The sequence below is a fragment of the Pseudophryne corroboree genome, chromosome 6, assembly GCF_028390025.1.
Source record: "Pseudophryne corroboree isolate aPseCor3 chromosome 6, aPseCor3.hap2, whole genome shotgun sequence".
NCBI lineage: Eukaryota > Metazoa > Chordata > Amphibia > Anura > Myobatrachidae > Pseudophryne > Pseudophryne corroboree.
The window spans coordinates 6,498,692-6,523,937 of NC_086449.1; the positions used below are offsets into that span (position 1 = coordinate 6,498,692).

General features: G+C 53.2%; 2 protein-coding genes across 11 annotated transcripts in view; both read left to right on the forward strand.

Moving 5' to 3' along the window:
* Positions 1-21,625, forward strand: part of FBXO24 (F-box protein 24) — a 46,418-nt gene extending 24,793 nt beyond the window's left edge. For all 5 annotated transcript variants that reach the window (XM_063930718.1, XM_063930717.1, XM_063930716.1 and 2 more), the window contains 8 exons: positions 1,186-1,357; positions 1,539-1,780; positions 14,957-15,194; positions 16,100-16,258; positions 17,559-17,680; positions 19,997-20,128; positions 20,633-20,803; positions 21,260-21,625. In XM_063930718.1, the coding sequence (XP_063786788.1) occupies positions 1,186-1,357; positions 1,539-1,780; positions 14,957-15,194; positions 16,100-16,258; positions 17,559-17,680; positions 19,997-20,128; positions 20,633-20,803; positions 21,260-21,601 (1,578 nt within the window). In that variant the 3' untranslated portion in view covers positions 21,602-21,625. The remainder of the gene's footprint in view (positions 1-1,185; positions 1,358-1,538; positions 1,781-14,956; positions 15,195-16,099; positions 16,259-17,558; positions 17,681-19,996; positions 20,129-20,632; positions 20,804-21,259) is intronic.
* ZMYND15 (zinc finger MYND-type containing 15) overlaps positions 21,287-25,246 on the forward strand; it is a 113,030-nt gene continuing 109,070 nt past the window's right edge. For 4 of the 6 annotated variants that reach the window (XM_063930711.1, XM_063930710.1, XM_063930715.1 and 1 more), the window contains exon 1: positions 22,463-22,571. The gene's annotated coding sequence lies outside the window, so the exon portion shown is untranslated. Of the gene's footprint in view, positions 21,360-22,086; positions 22,433-22,462; positions 22,572-25,246 lie in introns of those variants that run through there. The other 2 variants (XM_063930713.1, XM_063930712.1) reach the window with 2 other exon arrangements.

A 25,246-nucleotide genomic window follows, 5' to 3' on the forward strand; every position in this document is an offset into this window, starting at 1 on the left:
TTGGTGGGTTTCAGAACTGGGGCTTTGTCCTGTAGGAGTCCCTACCTGGTCTTTCATGCGGACAGGGCAAAGCTCAGGACTCGTCAACAGTTTCTGCCGAAGGTGGTCTCTGCGTTCCACCTGAATCAGCCTATTGTGGTTCCGGCGGCTTCGGCCACTGCCTCTTTTCCTGAGTCCTTGGATGTGGTGCGAACCCTCAAGATTTACGTCAAGAGGACTGCAACTGTCCGAAAATCGGATTCCTTGCATGTCCTCCTATGATGCTTGCAAGAAAGGTCTTCCTGCTTCCAAACAATCCATCTCCCGTTGGATTAGGTTTACTGTTCAACAGGCCTATGCTTCGGTGGCCTTGCCTGTTCCTAGGTCTGTCAAGACCCACTCTACCAGGTCTGTGGGTTCTCCTAGGCGGCTGCCCGTGGTATCTCGGCCTTGCAACTATGCCGGGCCGCTACCTGGTCGGGGACAAACATGTTAAGTTCTACAGGTTTGATACCCTGGACACGGAGGATGTCCAGTTTGGACATACAGTGTTGCAGGCGTCTCAGCACGTTCCCACCCATTCTGGGAGCTTTGGGACGTCCCGATCATAATTCAGTGTCCCCAGTATCCCTTATGGATGATAGAGAAAAGAGGATTTTAATACCTACCGGTAAATCCTTTTCTCATAGTCCATAAGGGATACTGGGCGCCCGCCCAGTGCTTCACCTTCCTGCAAGTTATTTGTTCTGGTGTGAATTTGTTAATTTACAGCTGTTGCTGTTTCTGGATTCACTAGCGGTTGCTAGTTTTGCTGTTGCGGTGTGCTGGTTCGTTACTCTCACCACTCGTGTCTTGTCACGTTTCCTCCTCTCAAGTACAGTATGTATCTCCTTCAGGCACAGCTTTCCTAGACTGGACTGTGGGAGGGGGCATAGAGGGGAGGAGCCAGCACACCCTGTGGAAGAAATTTAGAGTGCATCGGCTCCTTTGGACCCTATCTATACCCCATAGTAATTCAGTGTTCCCAGTATCCCTTATGGACTACAAGAAAAGGAATTACTGATAGGTAATTAAAATCCTCTTTTCTCCATTCTTCCTTTGTGTGACTGATCTTCATACTTCTACTAAGACCTCCCCTCATGTCACCCCACGCCGCGCACTCCCCTTCTCTCAGAGCTGTTTCCTAACTTTTGTCCCACTCCTCAGATAGAGAAAATCATCTCCCACCTCTCGGTCAGGGACGTTGTGCGGCTTGGAGAGACGTGCCGCTACCTACATCAGATGTGTAATGGCACAAGGATCTGGAGGGCCCTGTGTGAGAAGACCTTCCCTTGCGTGACAGAGGACACCAACTGGCGGAAATCAACCATCCTTAATTGTGAGTAGGGGAAACGTTTGACGCGTGGGAGGCGGACGGGGCTTATTGCCAGGCAGTAAAGGGTGTAGGCCCGTAGCTGGACTGCAAGGATAAATGTACCGGTAGGATATTATGAAACGTTTAATACTGGCTCCGGATTTGTCTGCATTACCTGACCGCCTTCCCGTTTTGTCTTCTCCAGACACGAAGGGCGTGTACTTCCACCCATTCCTAAGGCGGCAGCGCCTCCAGTCCTCCAACGCGGTGGCCCCTGCCAACTCCCATGGCTTCCGCCGCTTCTTAATCACCAAGGACAGTGTGTTCGTCCTGGACTACGCGGGGACGCTCTTCTTCATCTGCAGGCCCTCGCCAGCCTGTAACCGCAGCCATGCCAGTGCGCAGTGTAAATCGTCCTACATCAGGCTCTGCGAGCGCGTCAAAGATGTAAGACCGAAGCCTGGGAGATGTTATTACTCCTGTTGTATGTCACACACACACACACACACACACACACACACACACACACACACACACACACACACACACACACAACCAAGTACATATTTGGGTTGTGGGGGGAAATCGGAGAACCCAGAGGAAACCCACGCCAGCAAACGCCACACAGTTAGGGACATGGTAGGAATCAAACCCGAAAACCTTAGTGCTGTTAGGCAGCAGTGCTAACCACTACACCAACTGTGCTGCTAACTTATGTTTCATCTGTGACAATGCGACTCTGTATTCCTGCAACTCTTACCCCTGTCACTGACTCCCGCATATACACCGCCCACCAATACGCGGTCTCCTGGTGCAGTCACTGGAAACAGTATTGCGAGACTTAATCCTGGCAATTTACATCATCCCATACCGCTGTCCTCAGCTGGCTCCGGTCACTCCTCCCTCCTGCTCAGGCCGCGTGTTCTCCGTGCGGCTATACATCTTGCCTGCCTGCGCACCTGGAGCCCATCTTGCTGCATCTTGCCTGTCTGCATACCTGGAGCCCGTCTTGCTGCACCTTGCCTGCCTGCATACCTGGAGCCCGTCTTGCTGCATCTTGCCTGCCTGCATACCTGGAGCCCGTCTTGCTGCATCTTGCCTGCCTGCATACCTGGAGCCCGTCTTGCTGCATCTTGCCTGCCTGCATACCTGGAGCCCGTCTTGCTGCATCTTGCCTGCCTGCGCACCTGGAGCCCGTCTTGCTGCATCTTGCCTGCCTGCGCACCTGGGGCCCCGTCTTGCTGCACCTTGCCTGCCTGCGTACCTGGAGCCCGTCTTGCTGCACCTTGCCTGCCTGCGTACCTGGAGCCCGTCTTGCTGCACCTTGCCTGCCTGCGCACCTGGGGCCCGTCTTGCTGCATCTTGCCTGCCTACGTACCTGGAGCCCGTCTTGCTGCACCTTGCCTGCCTACGCACCTGGAGCCCGTCTTGCTGCATCTTGCCTGCCTGCGCACCTGGAGCCCATCTTGCTGCACCTTGCCTGCCTGCGCACCTGGAGCCCTTCTTGCTGCACCTTGCCTGCCTGCATACCTGGAGCCCGTCTTGCTGCACCTTGCCTGCCTGCGTACCTGGGGCCCCGTCTTGCTGCACCTTGCCTGCCTGCGCACCTGGAGCCCTTCTTGCTGCATCTTGCCTGCCTGCGTACCTGGGGCCCCGTCTTGCTGCACCTTGCCTGCCTGCATACCTGGAGCCCGTCTTGCTGCACCTTGCCTGCCTGCGTACCTGGGGCCCCGTCTTGCTGCACCTTGCCTGCCTGCACACCTGGGGCCCCGTCTTGCTGCATCTTGCCTGCCTGCATACCTGGAGCCCGTCTTGCTGCACCTTGCCTGCCTGCATACCTGGAGCCCGTCTTGCTGCACCTTGCCTGCCTGCGCACCTGGGGCCCCGTCTTGCTGCACCTTGCCTGCCTGCGTAGCTGGAGCCCGTCTTGCTGCACCTTGCCTGCCTGCACACCTGGGACCCCGTCTTGCTGCACCTTGCCTGTCTGCGCACCTGGAGCCCCATCTTACTGCACCTTGCCTGCCTGCGTAGCTGGAGCCCGTCTTGCTGCACCTTGCCTGCCTGCACACCTGGGGCCCCGTCTTGCTGCATCTTGCCTGCCTGCGCACCTGGAGCCCCGTCTTGCTGCATCTTGCCTTCCTGCATACCTGGAGCCCGTCTTGCTGCACCTTGCCTGCCTGCGCACCTGGGGCCCCGTCTTGCTGCACCTTGCCTGCCTGCGCACCTGGAGCCCCGTCTTGCTGCATCTTGCCTGTCTGCATACCTGGAGCCCGTCTTGCTGCACCTTGCCTGCCTGCGCACCTGGGGCCCCGTCTTGCTGCACCTTGCCTGCCTGCATACCTGGAGCCCGTCTTGCTGCACCTTGCCTGCCTGCGCACCTGGAGCCCCGTCTTGCTGCATCTTGCCTGTCTGCATACCTGGAGTCCGTCTTGCTGCACCTTGCCTGCCTGCGCACCTGGAGCCCCGTCTTGCTGCATCTTGCCTGCCTGCGCACCTGGAGCCCGTCTTGCTGCACCTTGCCTGCCTGCGCACCTGGGGCCCCGTCTTGCTGCACCTTGCCTGCCTGCATACCTGGAGCCCCGTCTTGCTGCACCTTGCCTGCCTACACACCTGGAGCCCGTCTTGCTGCATCTTGCCTGCCTGCGCACCTGGAGCCCCGTCTTGCTGCATCTTGCCTGTCTGCGCACCTGGAGCCCGTCTTGCTGCACCTTGCCTGCCTGCGCACCTGGAGCCCGTCTTGCTGCATCTTGCCTGCCTACGTACCTGGAACCCGTCTTGCTGCACCTTGCCTGCCTGCGCACCTGGAGCCCGTCTTGCTGCACCTTGCCTGCCTGCGCACCTGGAGCCCGTCTTGCTGCATCTTGCCTGCCTACGTACCTGGAACCCGTCTTGCTGCACCTTGCCTGCCTGCGCACCTGGGGCCACGTCTTGCTGCACCTTGCCTGCCTGCGCACCTGGGGCCACGTCTTGCTGCACCTTGCCTGCCTGCGTACCTGGAGCCCGTCTTGCTGCACCTTGCCTGCCTGCGCACCTGGAGCCCGTCTTGCTGCATCTTGCCTGCCTGCGTACCTGGAGCCCGTCTTGCTGCACCTTGCCTGCCTGCGCACCTGGAGCCCGTCTTGCTGCATCTTGCCTGCCTACGCACCTGGAGCCCGTCTTGCTGCACCTTGCCTGCCTACGTACCTGGAGCCCGTCTTGCTGCATCTTGCCTGCCTACGTACCTGGAACCCGTCTTGCTGCACCTTGCCTGCCTGCGCACCTGGGGCCACGTCTTGCTGCACCTTGCCTGCCTGCGCACCTGGGGCCACGTCTTGCTGCACCTTGCCTGCCTGCGTACCTGGAGCCCGTCTTACTGCACCTTGCCTGCCTGCGCACCTGGAGCCCGTCTTGCTGCATCTTGCCTGCCTGCGCACCTGGAGCCCGTCTTGCTGCACCTTGCCTGCCTGCGCACCTGGAGCCCGTCTTGCTGCATCTTGCCTGCCTACGCACCTGGAGCCCGTCTTGCTGCATCTTGCCTGCCTGCGCACCTGGGGCCCCGTCTTGCTGCACCTTGCCTGCCTGCGCACCTGGGGCCCCGTCTTGCTGCATCTTGCCTGCCTGCATACCTGGAGCCCGTCTTGCTGCACCTTGCCTGCCTGCATACCTGGAGCCCGTCTTGCTGCACCTTGCCTGCCTGCGCACCTGGGGCCCCGTCTTGCTGCACCTTGCCTGCCTGCGTAGCTGGAGCCCGTCTTGCTGCACCTTGCCTGCCTGCACACCTGGGGCCCCGTCTTGCTGCACCTTGCCTGTCTGCGCACCTGGAGCCCCATCTTACTGCACCTTGCCTGCCTGCGTAGCTGGAGCCCGTCTTGCTGCACCTTGCCTGCCTGCACACCTGGGGCCCCGTCTTGCTGCATCTTGCCTGCCTGCGCACCTGGAGCCCCGTCTTGCTGCATCTTGCCTTCCTGCATACCTGGAGCCCGTCTTGCTGCACCTTGCCTGCCTGCGCACCTGGGGCCCCGTCTTGCTGCACCTTGCCTGCCTGCGCACCTGGAGCCCCGTCTTGCTGCATCTTGCCTGTCTGCATACCTGGAGCCCGTCTTGCTGCACCTTGCCTGCCTGCGCACCTAGGGCCCTGTCTTGCTGCACCTTGCCTGCCTGCATACCTGGAGCCCCGTCTTGCTGCACCTTGTCTGCCTGCGCACCTGGAGCCCGTCTTGCTGCACCTTGCCTGCCTGCGCACCTGGAGCCCGTCTTGCTGCACCTTGCCTGCCTGCGCACCTGGAGCCCCGTCTTGCTGCATCTTGCCTGCCTGCGCACCTGGAGCCCGTCTTGCTGCACCTTGCCTGCCTGCGCACCTGGGGCCCCATCTTGCTGCACCTTGCCTGCCTGCGCACCTGGAGCCCCGTCTTGCTGCATCTTGCCTGCCTGCATACCTGGAGCCCGACTTGCTGCATCTTGCCTGTCTGCGCACCTGGAGCCCGTCTTGCTGCACCTTGCCTGCCTGCGCACCTGGAGCCCGTCTTGCTGCATCTTGCCTGCCTACGTACCTGGAACCCGTCTTGCTGCACCTTGCCTGCCTACGCACCTGGAGCACGTCTTGCTGCACCTTGCCTGCCTGCGCACCTGGGGCCCCGTCTTGCTGCACCTTGCCTGCCTGCGCACCTGGGGCCCCGTCTTGCTGCACCTTGCCTGCCTGCGCACCTGGAGCACGTCTTGCTGCACCTTGCCTGCCTGCGCACCTGGGGCCCCGTCTTGCTGCACCTTGCCTGCCTGCGCACTTGGAGCCCGTCTTGCTGCACCTTGCCTTCCTGCGCACCTGGAGCCCGTCTTGCTGCATCTTGCCTGCCTGCGCACCTGGAGCCCGTCTTGCTGCATCTTGCCTTCCTGCGCACCTGGGGCCCCGTCTTGCTGCACCTTGCCTGCCTACGCACCTGGGGCCCCGTCTTGCTGCATCTTGCCTGCCTGCGCACCTGGAGCCCGTCTTGCTGCATCTTGCCTTCCTGCGCACCTGGAGCCCGTCTTGCTGCATCTTGCCTGCCTGCGCACCCGGAGCCCGTCTTGCTGCATCTTGCCTTCCTGCGCACCTGGAGCCCGTCTTGCTGCACCTTGCCTGCCTGCATACCTGGAGCACGTCTTGCTGCACCTTGCCTGTCTGCGCACCTGGAGCCCGTCTTGCTGCACCTTGCCTGCCTGCGCACCTGGGGCCCCATCTTGCTGCACCTTGCCTGCCTGCGCACCTGGAGCCCGTCTTGCTGCACCTTGCCTGCCTGCGCACCTGGGGCCCCGTCTTGCTGCACCTTGCCTGCCTGCGCACCTGGGGCCCCGTCTTGCTGCATCTTGCCTGCCTGCGCACCTGGAGCCCGTCTTGCTGCACCTTGCCTGCCTGCGCACCTGGAGCCCCGTCTTGCTGCACCTTGCCTGCCTGCGCACCTGGAGCACGTCTTGCTGCACCTTGCCTGCCTGCGCACCTGGAGCACGTCTTGCTGCACCTTGCCTGCCTGCGCACCTGGGGCCCCGTCTTGCTGCATCTTGCGTGCCTGCGCACCTGGAGCACGTCTTGCTGCATCTTGCCTGTCTGCGCACCTGGAGCCCGTCTTGCTGCACCTTGCCTGCCTGCGCACCTGGAGCCCGTCTTGCTGCACTTTGCCTGCCTGCGCACCTGGGGCCCCGTCTTGCTGCACCTTGCCTGCCTGCGCACCTGGGGCCCCGTCTTGCTGCACCTTGCCTGCCTGCGCACCTGGAGCCCGTCTTGCTGCACCTTGCCTGCCTGCGCACCTGGGGCCCCGTCTTGCTGCACCTTGCCTGCCTGCGCACCTGGGGCCCCGTCTTGCTGCACCTTGCCTGCCTGCGCACCTGGAGCCCCATCTTGCTGCACCTTGCCTGCCTGCGCACCTGGAGCCCGTCTTACTGCACCTTGCCTGCCTGCGCACCTGGAGCCCGTCTTGCTGCACCTTGCCTGCCTGCGCACCTGGGGCCCCGTCTTGCTGCATCTTGGGTCTGGTGCTGATTCTGTTCTTGCATCTTTTCCTGCCCCTGTCCTGTATTCTCCCTTGCCACCTTGTGGCCGTGGCATCCTCAGGGGTCACCTGCATCGATATATGGTTCAATCCATGCTGCCGCATTGTAAATTTACACTGGAGTGCTCTAAAGTGACTCTAACTTGGGCCTCACTCCTTTGCCGCATTTAATTCAACATATCAGAAGGTCTTCGGTGAGCTGTGCTGAGCCTCTCCTGCCTCTGCTAGTCTGTTGCACCTCCAACAATGTAATGTCCATCACTCTCTTGAGGCGTTCCTATTAGACCTCACAAACTTGGTCAACACCAAATGCTAGCGGCACAGTGGGTTAACATCTGGACCACTGGCTCCAAACACCCCTCCCTGTCATCCATTGGAGCTGCAGTCCAGACCTCTCCTGGGGCAGTTTCATATTTGGGTAGCTATCTTGGAGATATTGCACCCTTGCCAGGCATCACTCCAGCACTTTCCACTCTTCAGTCCTCCCTTCCATCTCAGTAGTCCATGCTGAGACCCTGGGGTGGAATGTCTGTGTGCAGAGGTGAAGCCGTGGGAAGTGGCCATAGCATTACATTCAGGTTAGGGCGATTGTTATATTGGAAGAAAAGATTCCGCACTTTGTGAACAGTTGGGTGGGAAAAGAAAATGACATTTATCCCATTCCATTCTCTGCTCTGATCTGGGCCTCCTGCTGCTGATAATATCATACTTCATCTCCAGGTTATCTGGTAGGAAACCCATAATGCCCTTCTGAAGCCACGAGTCCCCCCCCCCTACCCCCCCATCTTACCTCCCACCCATTACCCACTGTCCTCTCCAGTGTCCACTCACTGACTCAGTGCACTTTCTCCTCCTCACATTCTTCTCCCATATCACCTCTATGCAAATGACACTCAGATCTACCTTTCCTCCCCTGATCTCTCTCCTGCTCTCCTCACTCGTATCTCCAACTGACGCTCTGCTGTCTCTACCTGGATGTCCCAGCGCTTTCTTAAACTTAACATGTCTAAGACCGAGCTGATCATCTTCTCTCCCTCCCGCATAACCTCACCTACTACAATCTCATTATCTATTGCTGGGACGACTAGCTCCTCTAGCCCCTTCCCCCCCCCCAAGTGCGCTGTCTTGAAGTAATCCTTGACTCCTCCCTCTTCTTCATACCACACATTCAGCACCTATCACAGTCCTGCCGCTTCCATCTCACAAATATTTCCAGGATCAGCCCCTTTCTCACCCAGGATGGTACTAAGACCCTTATCCACTCACTGGTCATCTCCAGACTGGACTACTGTAATCTCCTCCTGACTGGCATTCCTGACACTTCTCTCTACTCTAATCTATCCTCAATGCTGCTGTCCGGGTCATCTTCCTCACCAAACGCACTACATCCACCTCTTCTCTCCTACAAGACCCTTCACTGGCTTCCCTTCCCTTTCAGAATCCAATTCAAACTTCTCACACTCACCTACAAAGCCCTCACCCACTCCTCTCCCATCTACATCTCTGACCTTATCTCCCTTTACACTCCCACCCGTCCTCTTCACTCTGCTAATGCACGGACGACTCTCCTGTCTACTGATTACCTCCTCCCACTCCTACCGCCAAGATTTCTCTGACGTCCTAGTGGATGCTGGGGACTCCGTCAGGACCATGGGGATTAGCGGCTCCGCAGGAGACAGGGCACAAAAATAAAGCTTTAGGATCAGGTGGTGTGCACTGGCTCCTCCCCCTATGACCCTCCTCCAAGCCTCAGTTAGGTTTTTGTGCCCGTCCGAGCAGGGTGCAATCTAGGTGGCTCTCCTAAAGAGCTGCTTAGAAAAAGTTTTTAGGTTTTTTATTTTACAGTGAGTCCTGCTGGCAACAGGCTCACTGCAACGAGGGACTTAGGGGAGAAGAAGTGAACTCACCTGCGTGCAGGATGGATTGGCTTCTTAGGCTACTGGACACCATTAGCTCCAGAGGGATCGAACACAGGCCCAGCCATGGAGTCCGGTCCCGGAGCCGCGCCGCCGACCCCCTTACAGATGCCGAAAAGCGAAGAGGTCCAGAAACCGGCGGCAGAAGACTTTTCAGTCTTCATGAGGTAGCGCACAGCACTGCAGCTGTGCGCCATTGTTGTCACACACTTCACACCAGCGGTCACGGAGGGTGCAGGGCGCTGCAGGGGGCGCCCTGGGCAGCAATGAGAATACCTTGTTCTGGCTAAAAAATACATCACATATAGCCCCTGGGGCTATATGGATGTATTTAACCCCTGCCAGGTCTCACAAACTCCGGAGAAGAGCCCGCCGAAATAGGGGGCGGGGCCTATCTCCTCAGCACACAGCGCCATTTTCCTGCTCAGCTCCGCTGCGAGGAAGGCTCCCAGGACTCTCCCCTGCACTGCACTACAGAAACAGGGTAAAACAGAGAGGGGGGGGGCACTTTTTTGGCATTTTTTGATATATATTAAGCTGCTATAAGGGAGACAACACTTCTATAGGGTTGTTCCTATATATTTATAGCGCTTGGGTGTGTGCTGGCAAACTCTCCCTCTGTCTCCCCAAAGGGCTAGTGGGGTCCTGTCTTCGATAAGAGCATTCCCTGTGTGTCTGCTGTGTGTCGGTACGTGTGTGTCGACATGTATGAGGACGATGTTGGTGTGGAGGCGGAGCAATTGCCGGTAATGGTGATGTCACCCCCTAGGGAGTCGACACCGGAATGGATGGCTTTGTTTATGGAATTACGTGATAATGTCAGCACATTACAAAAATCAGTTGACGACATGAGACGGCCGGCAAACCAGTTAGTACCTGTACAGGCGTCTCAGACACCGTCAGGGGCTGTAAAACGCCCTTTACCTCAGTCGGTCGACACAGACCCAGACACGGACACCGAATCTAGTGTCGACGGTGAAGAAACAAACGTATTTTCCAGTAGGGCCACACGTTATATGATCACGGCAATGAAGGAGGCTTTGCATATCTCTGATACTGCATGTACCACAAAAAGGGGTATTATGTGGGGTCTGAAAAAACTACCTGTAGTTTTTCCTGAATCAGACGAATTGAATGAAGTGTGTGATGAAGCGTGGGTTAACCCCGATAGAAAACTGCTAATTTCAAAGAAGTTATTGGCATTATATCCTTTCCCGCCAGAGGTTAGGGCGCGCTGGGAAACACCCCCTAGGGTGGATAAGGCGCTCACACCATTATCAAAACAAGTGGCGTTACCGTCTCCTGAAACGGCCGCCCTCAAGGATCCAGCGGATAGGAGGCTGGAAACTACCCTGAAAAGTATATACACTCATACTGGTGTTATACTGCGACCAGCCATCGCCTCTGCATGGATGTGCAGTGCTGGGGTGGTTTGGTCGGATTCCCTGACTGAAAATATTGATACCCTAGATAGGGACAGTATTTTATTGACTTTAGAGCAATTAAAGGATGCTTTTCTTTATATGCGAGATGCTCAGAGGGATATTTGCACTCTGGCATCGAGAGTAAGTGCGATGTCCATATCTGCCAGAAGAAGTTTATGGACGCGACAATGGTCAGGTGATGCGGATTCCAAACGGCATATGGAAGTATTGCCGTATAAGGGGGAGGAATTATTTGGGGTCGGTCTATCGGATTTGGTGGCCACGGCAACAGCCGGGAAATCCACCTTTTTACCTCAGGTCCACTCCCAACAGAAAAAGACACCGTCTTTTCAGCCGCAGTCCTTTCGTTCCTATAGGAACAAGCGGGCGAAAGGACAGTCATATTTGCCCCGAGGCAAAGGAAAGGGTAAGAGAGTGCACCAAGCAGCTCCCTCCCAGGAGCAGAAGCCCTCCCCGGCTTCTGCAAAGCCCTCAGCATGACGTTGGGGCTTTACAAGCGGACTCAGGGGCGGTGGGGGGTCGACTCAAGAATTTCAGCGCACAGTGGGCTCACTCACAGGTGGACCCCTGGATCCTGCAGATAATATCTCAGGGTTACAGGTTGGAATTCGAGAAGTCTCCCCCTCGCCGGTTCCTAAAGTCTGCTCTGCCAACGTCTCCCTCAGACAGGGCGACGGTATTGGAAGCCATTCACAAGCTGTATTCTCAGCAGGTGATAGTCAAGGTACCCCTCCTACAACAGGGAAAGGGGTATTATTCCACACTATTTGTGGTACCGAAGCCGGACGGCTCGGTAAGACCTATTCTAAATCTGAAATCTTTGAACCTGTACATACAAAAATTCAAGTTCAAGATGGAGTCACTCAGAGCAGTGATAGCGAATCTGGAAGAAGGGGACTTTATGGTGTCCCTGGACATCAAGGATGCTTACCTGCATGTCCCAATTTGCCCTTCACATCAAGGGTACCTCAGGTTCGTGGTGCAAAACTGTCATTATCAGTTTCAGACGCTGCCGTTTGGATTGTCCACGGCACCTCGGGTCTTTACCAAGGTAATGGCCGAAATGATGTTTCTTCTGCGAAGAAAAGGCGTATTAATTATCCCTTACTTGGACGATCTCCTGATAAGGGCAAGGTCCAGGGAACAGCTGGGGGACGTAGTAGCACTAACTCAAGTAGTGCTCCAACAGCACGGGTGGATTCTGAATTTTCCAAAATCTCAATTGACCCCGACGACACGTCTGCTGTTCCTGGGAATGATTCTGGACACGGTTCAGAAAAAGGTGTTTCTTCCGGAGGAGAAAGCCAGGGAGTTATCCGAACTTGTCAGGAACCTCCTAAAACCAGGGAAAGTGTCTGTGCATCAATGCACAAGAGTCCTGGGAAAGATGGTGGCTTCTTACGAAGCGATTCCATTCGGCAGATTCCACGCACGAACTTTTCAGTGGGATCTGCTGGACAAATGGTCCGGATCGCATCTGCAGATGCATCAGCGGATAACCTTATCGCCACGGACAAGGGTGTCTCTTCTGTGGTGGTTGCAGAGTGCTCATCTGTTAGAGGGCCGCAGATTCGGCATACAGGACTGGGTCCTGGTGACCACGGATGCCAGTCTGAGAGGCTGGGGAGCGGTCACACAGGGAAGAAACTTCCAGGGAGTATGGTCAAGCCTGGAGATGTCTCTTCACATAAATATACTGGAGCTAAGAGCGATTTACAATGCTCTAAGCCTGGCAAAACCCCTGCTTCAGGGTCAGCCGGTGTTGATCCAGTCGGACAACATCACGGCAGTCGCCCACGTAAACAGAAGACACGATCTACACCCGGGAGAGTGGGGACTTCATCCAGAAGTCTTCCACATGATTGTGAACCGTTGGGAAAAACCAAAGGTGGACATGATGGCGTCTCGCCTCAACAAAAAACTGGACAGGTATTGCGCCAGGTCAAGAGACCCTCAGGCAATAGCTGTGGACGCTCTGGTAACACCGTGGGTGTTCCAGTCAGTGTATGTGTTTCCTCCTCTGCCTCTCATACCAAAAGTACTGAGAATTATACGGCAAAGGGGAGTAAGAACGATACTCGTGGCTCCGGATTGGCCAAGAAGAACTTGGTACCCGGAACTTCAGGAGATGCTCAGGGAAGATCCGTGGCCTCTACCTCTAAGACGGGACCTGCTTCAGCAGGGACCGTGTCTATTCCAAGACTTACCGCGGCTGCGTTTGACGGCATGGCGGTTGAACGCCGAATTCTAAGGGAAAAGGGCATTCCGGAAGAGGTCATTCCTACACTGGTAAAAGCCAGGAAGGAGGTGACTGCACAACATTATCACCGCATTTGGAGAAAATATGTTGCGTGGTGCGAGGCCAGGAAGGCCCCACGGAGGAATTTCAATTGGGTCGATGCCTACATTTCCTGCAAACAGGATTGTCTATGGGCCTCAAGTTGGGGTCCATTAAGGTTCAAATTTCGGCCCTGTCGATTTTCTTCCAGAAAGAATTGGCTTCAGTTCCTGAAGTCCAGACTTTTGTAAAAGGAGTACTACATATACAGCCCCCGGTTGTGCCCCCAGTGGCTCCGTGGGACCTTAATGTAGTTTTGGATTTTCTCAAATCCCATTGGTTTGAGCCACTCAAATCGGTGGATTTGAAATATCTTACATGGAAAGTAACCATGCTACTGGCCCTGGCTTCAGCCAGGAGAGTGTCAGAATTGGCGGCTTTATCGTATAAAAGCCCATATCTGATTTTCCATTCGGACAGGGCAGAACTGCGGACGCGTCCTCATTTTCTGCCTAAGGTGGTGTCAGCGTTTCACCTGAACCAGCCTATTGTGGTGCCTGCGGCTACTAGCGATTTGGAGGATTCCAAGTTGCTGGACGTTGTCAGGGCATTGAAAATATATATTTCAAGGACGGCTGGAGTCAGAAAATCTGACTCGCTGTTTATACTGTATGCACCCAACAAGCTGGGTGCTCCTGCTTCTAAGCAGACGATTGCTCGTTGGATTTGTAGTACAATTCAGCTTGCACATTCTGTGGCAGGCCTGCCACAGCCAAAAATCTGTCAAGGCCCATTCCACAAGGAAGGTGGGCTCATCCTGGGCGGCTGCCCGAGGGGTCTCGGCATTACAACTCTGCCGAGCAGCTAAGTGGTCGGGGGAGAACACGTTTGTAAAATTCTACAAATTTGATACCCTGGCTAAAGAGGACCTGGAGTTCTCTCATTCGGTGCTGCAGAGTCATCCGCACTCTCCCGCCCGTTTGGGAGCTTTGGTATAATCCCCATGGTCCTGACGGAGTCCCCAGCATCCACTAGGACGTCAGAGAAAATAAGATTTTACTTACCGATAAATCTATTTCTCGTAGTCCGTAGTGGATGCTGGGCGCCCATCCCAAGTGCGGATTGTCTGCAATACTTGTACATAGTTATTGTTACAAAAAAATCGGGTTGTTATTGTTGTGAGCCGTCTGTTCAGAGGCTCCTACGTTTGTCATACTGTTAACTGGGTTCAGATCACAAGTTGTACAGTGTGAAGGGTGTGGCTGGTATGAGTCTTACCCGGGATTCAAAATCCTTCCTTATTGTGTACGCTCGTCCGGGCACAGTATCCTAACTGAGGCTTGGAGGAGGGTCATAGGGGGAGGAGCCAGTGCACACCACCTGATCCTAAAGCTTTATTTTTGTGCCCTGTCTCCTGCGGAGCCGCTAATCCCCATGGTCCTGACGGAGTCCCCAGCATCCACTACGGACTACGAAAAATAGATTTATCGGTAAGTAAAATCTTATTTTCTCACGTGCTGCTCCAATTCTCTGGAATTCCTTACCTCTCCCCCTCAGACTCTCCACCTCTCTACAGAACTACAAACGGGCTCTCAAGACCCACTTCTTTACCAAACCCAGCCAAATCTCATCCTAACCCTCTGTACCACGCTCTCTATGTACCCCATCTGTGTCACCCCTGTCTGTCTACCCCTCCCCTTTAGATTGTAAGCTCTCACGAGCAGGGCCCTCTTCCCTCATGTGCTTATCATTTGTCTTACTTTAATAATCTTCAACTGGACCAAATGCCGCAGTCTTCTGCCACCTGATACTTATTCCAGTGTCATCTGCTGATGTAACTATGTGTATTTACCCTGTACTTGTCCTATACTGTCATCAACTGTAAGTTGCTGTTTTCCTGTTTGATTATTTATGTACTCTGTAATTGGGCGCTGCGGAACCCTTGTGGCGCCATATAAATAAAGGATAGTAATAATATCCTGCAGTTCTCCAGTGACCCGAGGAATGACGTCGTTTACCGCAAGTATATCTACGTGCTTGTATCGCAAGAGCTGGAGAGGCTGCCGGGCACTGCGCAAGGCTCCGGAGAGTGTGACTGCGTGGAGGTCTACAGACAGAACACGGGACAGAGAGTCTTCAGGATGACCTTCCATCCGACCATGAGGCTCCAACAGCTCGCTCTACTTGGACCGGAGACGGACAGACTGCTGCTGCTACTTTCAGGTGCTAGATGTTGTGGCTGGTCCCACCGGTGGACTTGTTTGGGGGGAAGGGGGAGGGGGGTTTGTGTGTAATATAAATGCATTTCTATCAATGTGGATGAGAGTTGGGCGCAAGTCCGCGACAATTGCTCCGTCGGGTGCTTCGTTGTGTGGTCAGCTTGCCCCTGTCAGCTCCACGACACACCCTCATTGAATTTAGTCGACAGGAGAACGCAATGTTACTCCTAGTTCCACCTATCAGAGGGTGCAATTGAAATGCCTGCGGTTCTGCGTCACCTGTAGCAGCGTTCGCTTGGTTCTGGGGAAAATGCAAAGCTGAACTCCGCAAAGGAGCTTGCATTTAACTCTGCATGGAGGCCAGTATGTTTACTAATGTGTTCCCAGAGAAAAGTATGGGCCTCTTGGCTGCACGGTGGCCCTGTCCAGCAATACCGGCTGGGTTCTGTTGATCCAGGGATGTGTGCTGCCCCCTTGGGATTCCGTGGGCCACAAATCATGTCCGCCCAACGGGTTTCGTCTGTGTACAACAGATTTCCTCAGGGGTATATATAGTAATAGTAAGACTGCAAAGGTTTGTGGCTGCAGAATGCAGTGCACTCTCAGAGTCCATGAGGGTCTGATGGGCGAGTGGCGTCGGTGAGAGTGGGTAGAGACCACGGATTGGCTGCTGATAGGGAAACCCCATACATAGCGTCCATCAGAGTGAGATTGCGGATGGTGGGAAGGTCGTTGGTCTCACAGTCAAGGTTGCTGGAGATTTGGCAGCAGGCGGAGAACCGTTGTGTAGCGCCCGTTACCCCATTGTATACTGCCCGCCATAGCAAGGAGCTGGAATAATAGATAGGGGACATGACCTCGGCCCCAGCACGCAGAGAGGTGAGACACTGATCATTGGTTTCTCTCTAGGAGATGGAAAGGTTTACAGCCTGGAGATAAATGAGACGCAGCTGGACCTGCCGAGATCTTACACCATCCAGTTGTCCATCCGCAGAGTGTCCTGGAGTCTGTCAGATGTCACCGTGGCACAGATGTGCAGTAATCAGAGCAGCGTCATCTACATCACAGGTAAGTCATACCTACCGGCTCTCCTGCGGGAGACTCATGATGTGACGGGCAGCCCCCCGCACCCACGAAAGAGTGGCCCCGTCTCCCGCATCCCGCCCACTTTCTAGTGACGCAGACAGGATAAGGAGATTAGTAGGGGAATCCCGGCATCGAATGGAGGGGGCGGGCTAGAAGGCGCAAATTTGCATAATTTGCAATCATTTTGGGGGTGGGCCTAATGACGTGACGACCTGACCTTGCCTCCTGAAGTGCCAAGCAGCGTCTCCTGTCCGGGCGTCTCCTAGATAAGTACTGTATGAGGTAAAATAATGGAAGAGCCTGCCCCTCCCACCACAGGGTGACACAGACAGGAGGGAGCTATGAGCCTGCCCCTCCCCTTACAGGGTGACACAGACAGAAGGGAGCTATGAGCCTGCCCCTCCCCCTACAGGGTGACACAGACAGAAGGGAGCTATGAGCCTGCCCCTGCAGGGTGACACAGACAGGAGGGAGATATGAGCCTGCCCCTCCCCCTACAGGGTGACACAGACAGAAGGGAGCTATGAGCCTGCCCCTCTCCCTACAGGGTGACACAGACAGAAGGGAGCTATGAGCCTGCCCCTCCCCCTACAGGGTGACACAGTGACACAGACAGAAGGGAGCTATGAGCCTGCCCCTCCCCCTGCAGGGTGACACAGTGACACAGACAGGAGGGAGCTATGAGCCTGCCCCTCCCCTTACAGGGTGACACAGACAGAAGGGAGCTATGAGCCTGCCCCTCCCACTACAGGGTGACACAGACAGAAGGGAGCTATGAGCCTGCCCCTCCCCCTGCAGGGTGACACAGACAGGAGGGAGCTATGAGCCTGCCCCTCCCCCTACAGGGTGACACAGACAGAAGGGAGCTATGAGCCTGCCCCTCCCCCTACAGGGTGACACAGACAGAAGGGTGCTATGAGCCTGCCCCTCCCCCTGCAGGGTGACACAGACAGAAGGGAGCTATGAGCCCGCCCCTCCCCCTGCAGGGTGACACAGTGACACAGACAGAAGGGAGCTATGAGCCCGCCCCTCCCCCTGCAGGGTGACACAGACAGAAGGAAGGAGCCTAGTCTCAGGTATATACTGTATATGACTTACTGCTGCTAGAGACTGGCCCGCTGATAGGGTAATGTAACTATTAACGCCCTGGGCACGTATTACTGAGTATCGCCCAGGAGGGTAAGTGATCCCTAGGGACACGGACAGACAGGAGTCCCGGGCCTGTCACACCCCAGGGTGATGAGGAAGATTGGTTCACGTGTCCCTGTTGCTCTGTCCCCAGATCTCGGCGCTGTATATCTTGAGGTGTACTCCCCCGCTGTCTACAGAGATTTATTTGGGACTCTTCAGGGCTTCGACGTCCGGGACCAGCAGATGCCGCTGACGATACCACTTCCAAGCAAGGTAGCGCATAACAACTTACCTGCACGTTCTCAGTTTTCCTGTATATGAGGAGTATAAACGCGAGGAGGAGGCAGAAAGCGCTGATTCTACAATAACACCAGCATTGCCGACAGGGACTGGAGCAGTAGTACTAGGCATAGAGTGGGCAGTGGTCCCGGCACTGTACATGTCCAGGTGTGGGCTTACCGTTTGGATGTAACATGTGCAGAGGGATTTAGCATTGGGGAAGGGACGTGTCTTAGCTTCGTTCTGATGTCCTGTGCAAAATCAGAGCTGCCCAGTGTTTGCTGCATGCAGCAGAAGGGAGTATCTACCCTGCATTCAAAACATAGATGCTCATACACCCCTTGCATTGCATCCACTCACCTGCTAAGCTAACACTTACCTCAGGTGATCTGGTAAGCTCCTCGGTGATCCGGTCCGCTGAGCTCCTGCTCTGTGACCCCAGTCATCTGATTGGTGCTGTAAACTGAGATGGCGGTGGCCCGGGAGTTTCACAGCATCTCGGCTCACATGCACAGCTGGCCGGGGTCACATAGTGGAGGAGCCGGGTGCCGGACCCTGGCTGCAGTGCCTGCAGGGACGTTTTATTGTATTATTTTCTTTTTTCACTTTTTATTGTCAGCCTGTGGTCTATTTAGACACACAAGGCTGGTCACAGGTGCCGAGCAGAGCAGGGGTAACAGAAGTGGAGGGAAGCCTAAATAAAATTGTAAACAAATATCAGAGGGAGCCCTGTGGTAATAACACCATCTTTAGATGGCGTTATTATCACAGGGCTCCCTCTGATATTTTTTTACTATTTTATTTTAGTAAATTTGAGCAGATCACATTGAGATCTGCTTACTAAAAGAATGCAATATTAAGGGCTACGTGGAGAATTGTGCGAATTCTCCTCCAAATGGCCATTAGTACATTCGTGTGATACTAAAATAATGTGAGACGGGCGTGAAAACAACTGTTACTAAAAATAATACTGATAAATATGCTCCTAAAGGTGGTTCTGCATCTTTGCCGACATCATGCTGGTTTTGAAGTTACCCTTAGTATTCCGGGTTGTGTAGACTTGGATAATAGGTAGATTTTGTAGTTTATGTTGCAGAATGTACCGACATGTCCAAGCTAGCATTAGTATAAGGCCGTGTGTGAGACATGTGGGACCCTCGCTGGGGGAAAGAGACTACGATTGTCCCAGGGATGACAGGGGAGGTAATTCAGAGTTGATCGCAGCAGCAAATTTGTTAGCAGTTGGGCAAAACCATGTGCACTGCAGGTGGGGCAGATGTAACATGTGCAGAGAGAGTTAGATTTGGGTGGGTTATTTTGTTTCTGTGCAGGGTAAATACTGGCTGCTTTATTTTTACACTGCAATTTAGATTTCAGTTTCAACACACCCCACCCAAATATAACTCTCTCTGCACATGTTACATCTGCCCCACCTGCAGTGCACATGGTTTTGCCCAACTACTAACAAATTTGCTGCTGCGATCAGGTCTGAATTAGGCCCATTGTTACCCAAAGACAGACAGGAATTTATGTCGGGTCTTGCGCTCTTCGGTGGGTCATATACGAAAACTTCTGGTTGGCCCTGCTGCGCGGCCAATCAGAAGTTACTGTATGTATGATGTGGTGCAGTTGAATGATGGACGGAACGAGATCTCGTTCCATCGTTCATTGAATTACACAGTACGTACGACCATTGTTGCTTGGTCCCCGACCATCGTGCTGATTGTCCGCCATTCAAGCGTGTACCCGGCCTTAGGGAATATCAGGCTCTACTGGCCAAAACGAACCATAGATGCCCTTAAATAGACCTGGCTGCTGACTCTAATGAGGAGGCCGGAACTCTAATACTCTGTTAGCGAGGTTAATTCCTCCACTGAGTTTATATTGTTGCAGTTGAATCAGACCTATTTGGGCTTTTTTCCCCTGCTACAAATGAAGCTGCAAATGATGGTGGTAGGTGTAAGCTTGATGCCCCAGTGCGAGAAGATGAGCCCTTGCAATGTAGGACCCCAACACTAAGAGCCCCAGGGGCCTGTTCACCAACGTCAATGGGTCCATTAAACAGTAGTTTCCATGTCTGTCACATTAGTAGTGACCCATCCTGAAGACCCGATGTCCGCTCTTCCCCATCCACTTGGCTGTGGGTACTAGAGCAGCTCCACCTTCAGATCCGGAATGCAAAGAGGGATCCTGAATGATCTGGCAATTTACCACCGCTTTCTGCTTCCTCCGCATGTCTACACGTTACCCCATAGAGGCGTGGCACTATATTAGGTCTTCACTAATCAATGAACCATGTTTGTCTTCCAGGTGGTGCAGTGCTCGCTCGGGTACAGCCACCTGGCATTGGTGGATGAGTTTGGGAGAATATTCATGCAAGGAAACAACCGCTTCGGGCAACTGGGCACCTGGGACAAGATCGATAGAGCAGAACCCAGTCAGGTAATGCCAAGTCATTGGTGGTCCTCCGCTGCTACCCCTACGCCTAGTCTGTGAATACACCGGAAATACTTCTGTGTCTCCTCTGACTGTGGAGACCTGTAACACCACCAAACTATAGTCATATTATTACAAGTCAGGTTGTCCATACCACAGCCATGTCCCATAGTGCTGGCACTTGGTGAGTGTCTTCCGGAGATACGTCATATTGACAGAACCTTCTCCGTGAGGATGTCCACCCTCATTTCCTTCCTAATATTGGCCACTCCAGAGACTGAATTCTTGATTTACAAGTGGTTGGGATTGTCTCATTGGGGGAACGGCTTCAGATGAGGGAAGGGATGAAGGACGGAGGAACGAAGATGATGACGGACGTCGCTTCTCATTTATCATGCCTGACATTGTCCAGGTGGCCTCAACTAAGGTTGTCCAATAATGTTATTATGACGTGTAGACAAGACGTGTGAAGTCCTCTCCCCTTCATAGTGCTCTCTCTTCCCTCCATAGGTCCATTACTTAAACAACCCGGTCGATATATTTTGTGGCCTGAACCATACGTTAGTTCTCGTGTCCCGTGAGGACTTTATCAAGGAAATATACGGCTGTGGATGCGGAGCAGGTGGACGCCTTCCTGGATGGCCCAAAGGGAGCCCATCGTTCGTCAAGCTGCTTATGAAGGTGAGGAGACCCCAGCCAACCCTCTCTGCCCATAGAGCCGTAGCAGCATTGGGAGACCGATCATTCACTAATGTTACAGATAGGTGGAAAATGTGCACTGAACCAGAGAGCAGCCAATCAGGAAAGAGCTGATAACTTTCTAGTGCACGTCATAGAATGAATGCAAGTGTCTGATTGGTTCCTGTGTCAGCGGGTCAGCCCCAGTGAGTCTGTAGGGGCAATTTATCAATGCTTATATAGCAGCTCTGATGTGAGAACACTTGCTCATTTCAACTTGTTTAATATAATCCAGGGCCCCTCAGTTCCCACTGGGCCCTAGACCAGGGGCCTAGGTTGCGTAATGGATGGTACAGCGCTGCATGTTAGTAAGCGATTACAGAGTATGGGCATCTAATACTATTATTATTATTGCTGATATACAGTGATACATGTGTTGACTTGTGTGCCCGCTGCCAGGTTCCCGTCTGTGCCCGGGGCATCTGCCCCACGCGAGACCAACTGTACATCCTGTCCTGTTACGACACGGAGGACGACATTGAGCACCGGTACAGACGCTGTAAGTCCTCGGACGCTGAGATGAAAGAGGAAGACGCGCAGGCCTGCGAGGACGGCCTGAACCAGCTGCGGCGCTGCGCCAGCGTCCCGGAGAGAGTGACCAGGACCAGGGATCTGGTGGCGCAGATGCCTCTACTGAGATTCCAGAAGGAGTGCTTGTGGGAGGCGCTGGGCTTGATAGAGAGGGCAGCGGAGGGCAGGGAGAGGGCACCGGCTGGGCCGGGCACCCTGCATCGACTATGAGAATAAACTGATGTTCAGACAACGGAGGAAGGCTAGGCGTGGTTATTTACCCGGCTGCAATGCATGCTGGGAGGGCCGGCGGACAGAAAGCAGTAGATATCGGAGTATTGCGGGGACGTGCGGAGAAGCTCCGTATTATGGGTGTGTTATCATAGGAGGCCATTCTGGCATGGAGAAACTGCACCGGCCGTAGGGTTTCGATGGTGCAATCGATGGTGACAAGTGTTTTGCCGCTCCCACGATCAAAATATCTAACGGGCGACAGAATGGGTAGCGCTGTATGTGGCCCACGGAAGTCACACCTATCATGTGACAGACCAGGTTTGAAAAATGACAGGAGCTGATTGGTTGGTAGTTTATCTCCAAGCTTTGATAAATCCCCCCCGTAGTGTTTAAACTTACAGTCAGCGGCTGATTTGGGCAACTTCTCTAACGCTTGAGACCTCTCCTCCATCGGAGCAATGACATCACATCTACTAATGTCCGCCTATGTGTATCTAGTCTGTATTGGTATATATACATGATAGTAATCCTCTATAACCCGTCCCTGCCTCCCCCACCCACAGCTACAGCCAGGCCCCAACTGCCAACTGCCACCTCCAGCATGGCCGACGCGGTTCTGCCCTGTGCTGCGGGTGGGGCGTATGTATCGCCAGTGTGGGCCACACACGGCCTCCTCAGTCCCCCTAACCGTGTACCCTTACCTGTGTGGATCTTTCCAGATGTGCCAGCCAGTACCAAAGGTGCCCGTGCACCAGCTAGGAAACCCAGGAAATCTGGAAAACATGAACTGTTAGGGGGGCCTCACTGATACAGATCACCATGTAGCAGGTATATATTGGGGAGGGGGGGAGGGGAGGGTTCCTGTGCGATGATATGAAATCCTCTTGGAATACAGCGACCTCACATCAACTGCTCATTTGCCGTGAGACCATTGGAGGACAGGCGCTGCATCGTACAGTGACACTGAGTATGTACTGCCTTATCCGCTTACTGTATGCACTGATAATGGTCACGCTGCACTGTATAATAGTACTGAGTATATACTGATAATGATCACGCTGGACTGTATAATAGTACTGAGTATATACTGATAATGGTCACACTGCTGTGTATAATAGTACTGAGTATATACTGATAATGGTCACACTGCTGTGTATAATAGTACTGAGTATATACTGATAATGATCACACTGCTGTGTATAATAGTACTGAGTATATACTGATAATGGTCACGCTGCTCTGTATAATAGTACTGAGTATATACTGATAATGGTCACACTGCTCTGTATAATAGTACTGAGTATATACTGATACCGGTCACACCGCTCTGTATAATAATACTGAGTATATGCTGATACCGGTCACACCGCTCTGTATAATAATACTGAGTATACGCTGATACCGGTCACACCGCTCTGTATAATAATACTGAGTATACGCTGATACCGGTCACACCGCTCTGTATAATAACACTGAGTATACGCTGATACCGGTCACACCGCTCTGTATAATAATACTGAGTATACGCTGATACCGGTCACACCGCTCTGTATAATAATACTGAGTATACGCTGATACCCGTCACACCGCTCTGTATAGTAATACTGAGTATACGCTGATACCGGTCACACCGCTCTGTATAATAACACTGAGTATACACTGATACCGGTCACACCGCTCTGTATAGTTATACTGAGTATACACTGATACCGGTCACACCGCTCTGTATAATAATACTGAGTATACGCTGATACCGGTCACACCGCTCTGTATAATAATACTGAGTATACGCTGATACCGGTCACACCGCTCTGTATAATAATACTGAGTATACGCTGATACCGGTCACACCGCTCTGTATAATAATACTGAGTATACGCTGATACCCGTCACACCGCTCTGTATAGTAATACTGAGTATACGCTGATACCGGTCACACCGCTCTGTATAATAATACTGAGTATACGCTGATACCGGTCACACCGCTCTGTATAATAACACTGAGTATACGCTGATACCGGTCACACCGCTCTGTATAATAATACTGAGTATACGCTGATACCGGTCACACCGCTCTGTATAATAATACTGAGTATACGCTGATACCGGTCACACCGCTCTGTATAATAATACTGAGTATACGCTGATACCGGTCACACCGCTCTGTATAATAACACTGAGTATACGCTGATACCGGTCACCCCGCTCTGTATAATAATACTGAGTATACGCTGATACCGGTCACACCGCTCTGTATTATAATACTGAGTATACGCTGATACCGGTCACACCGCTCTGTATAATAATACTGAGTATACGCTGATACCGGTCACACTGCTCTGTATAATAATACTGAGTATACGCTGATACCGGTCACACTGCACTGTATAATAACACTGAGTATACGCTGATACCGGTCACACCGCTCTGTATAATAATACTGAGTATACACTGATACCGGTCACACCCCACTGTATAATAATACTGAGTATACGCTGATACCGGTCACACCGCTCTGTATAATAATACTGAGTATACGCTGATACCGGTCACACCGCTCTGTATAATAATACTGAGTATACGCTTATACCGGTCACACCGCTCTGTATAATAACACTGAGTATACGCTGATACCGGTCACACCGCTCTGTATAGTAATACTGAGTATACGCTGAAACAGGTCACACTGCTCTGTATAATAATACTGAGTATACGCTGATACCGGTCACACCGCACTGTATAATAATACTGAGTATACGCTGATACCGGTCACACCGCTCTGTATAATAATACTGAGTATACGCTGATACCGGTCACACCGCTCTGTATAATAATACTGAGTATACGCTGATACCGGTCACACCGCACTGTATAATAATACTGAGTATACGCTGATACCGGTCACACCGCTCTGTATAATAATACTGAGTATACGCTGATACCGGTCACACCGCACTGTATAATAATACTGAGTATACGCTGATACTGGTCACACCGCACTGTATAATAATACTGAGTATACGCTGATACCGGTCACACCGCTCTGTATAATAATACTGAGTATACGCTGATACCGGTCACACCGCTCTGTATAATAATACTGAGTATACGCTGATACCGGTCACACCGCACTGTATAATAATACTGAGTATACGCTGATACCGGTCACACCGCTCTGTATAATAATACTGAGTATACGCTGATACCGATCACACCGCTCTGTATAATAATACTGAGTATACGCTGATACCGGTCACACTGCACTGTATAATAACACTGAGTATACGCTGATACCGGTCACACCGCTCTGTATAATAATACTGAGTATACGCTGATACCGGTCACACCGCTCTGTATGATAATACTGAGTATACGCTGATACCGGTCACACCGCACTGTATAATAACACTGAGTATACGCTGATACCGGTCACACCGCTCTGTATAATAACACTGAGTATACGCTGATACCGGTCACACCGCTCTGTATAATAATACTGAGTATACGCTGATACCGGTCACACCCCTCTGTATAATAATACTGAGTATACACTGATACCGGTCACACCGCTCTGTATAATAATACTGAGTATACGCTGATACCGGTCACACCGCACTGTATAATAATACTGAGTATACGCTG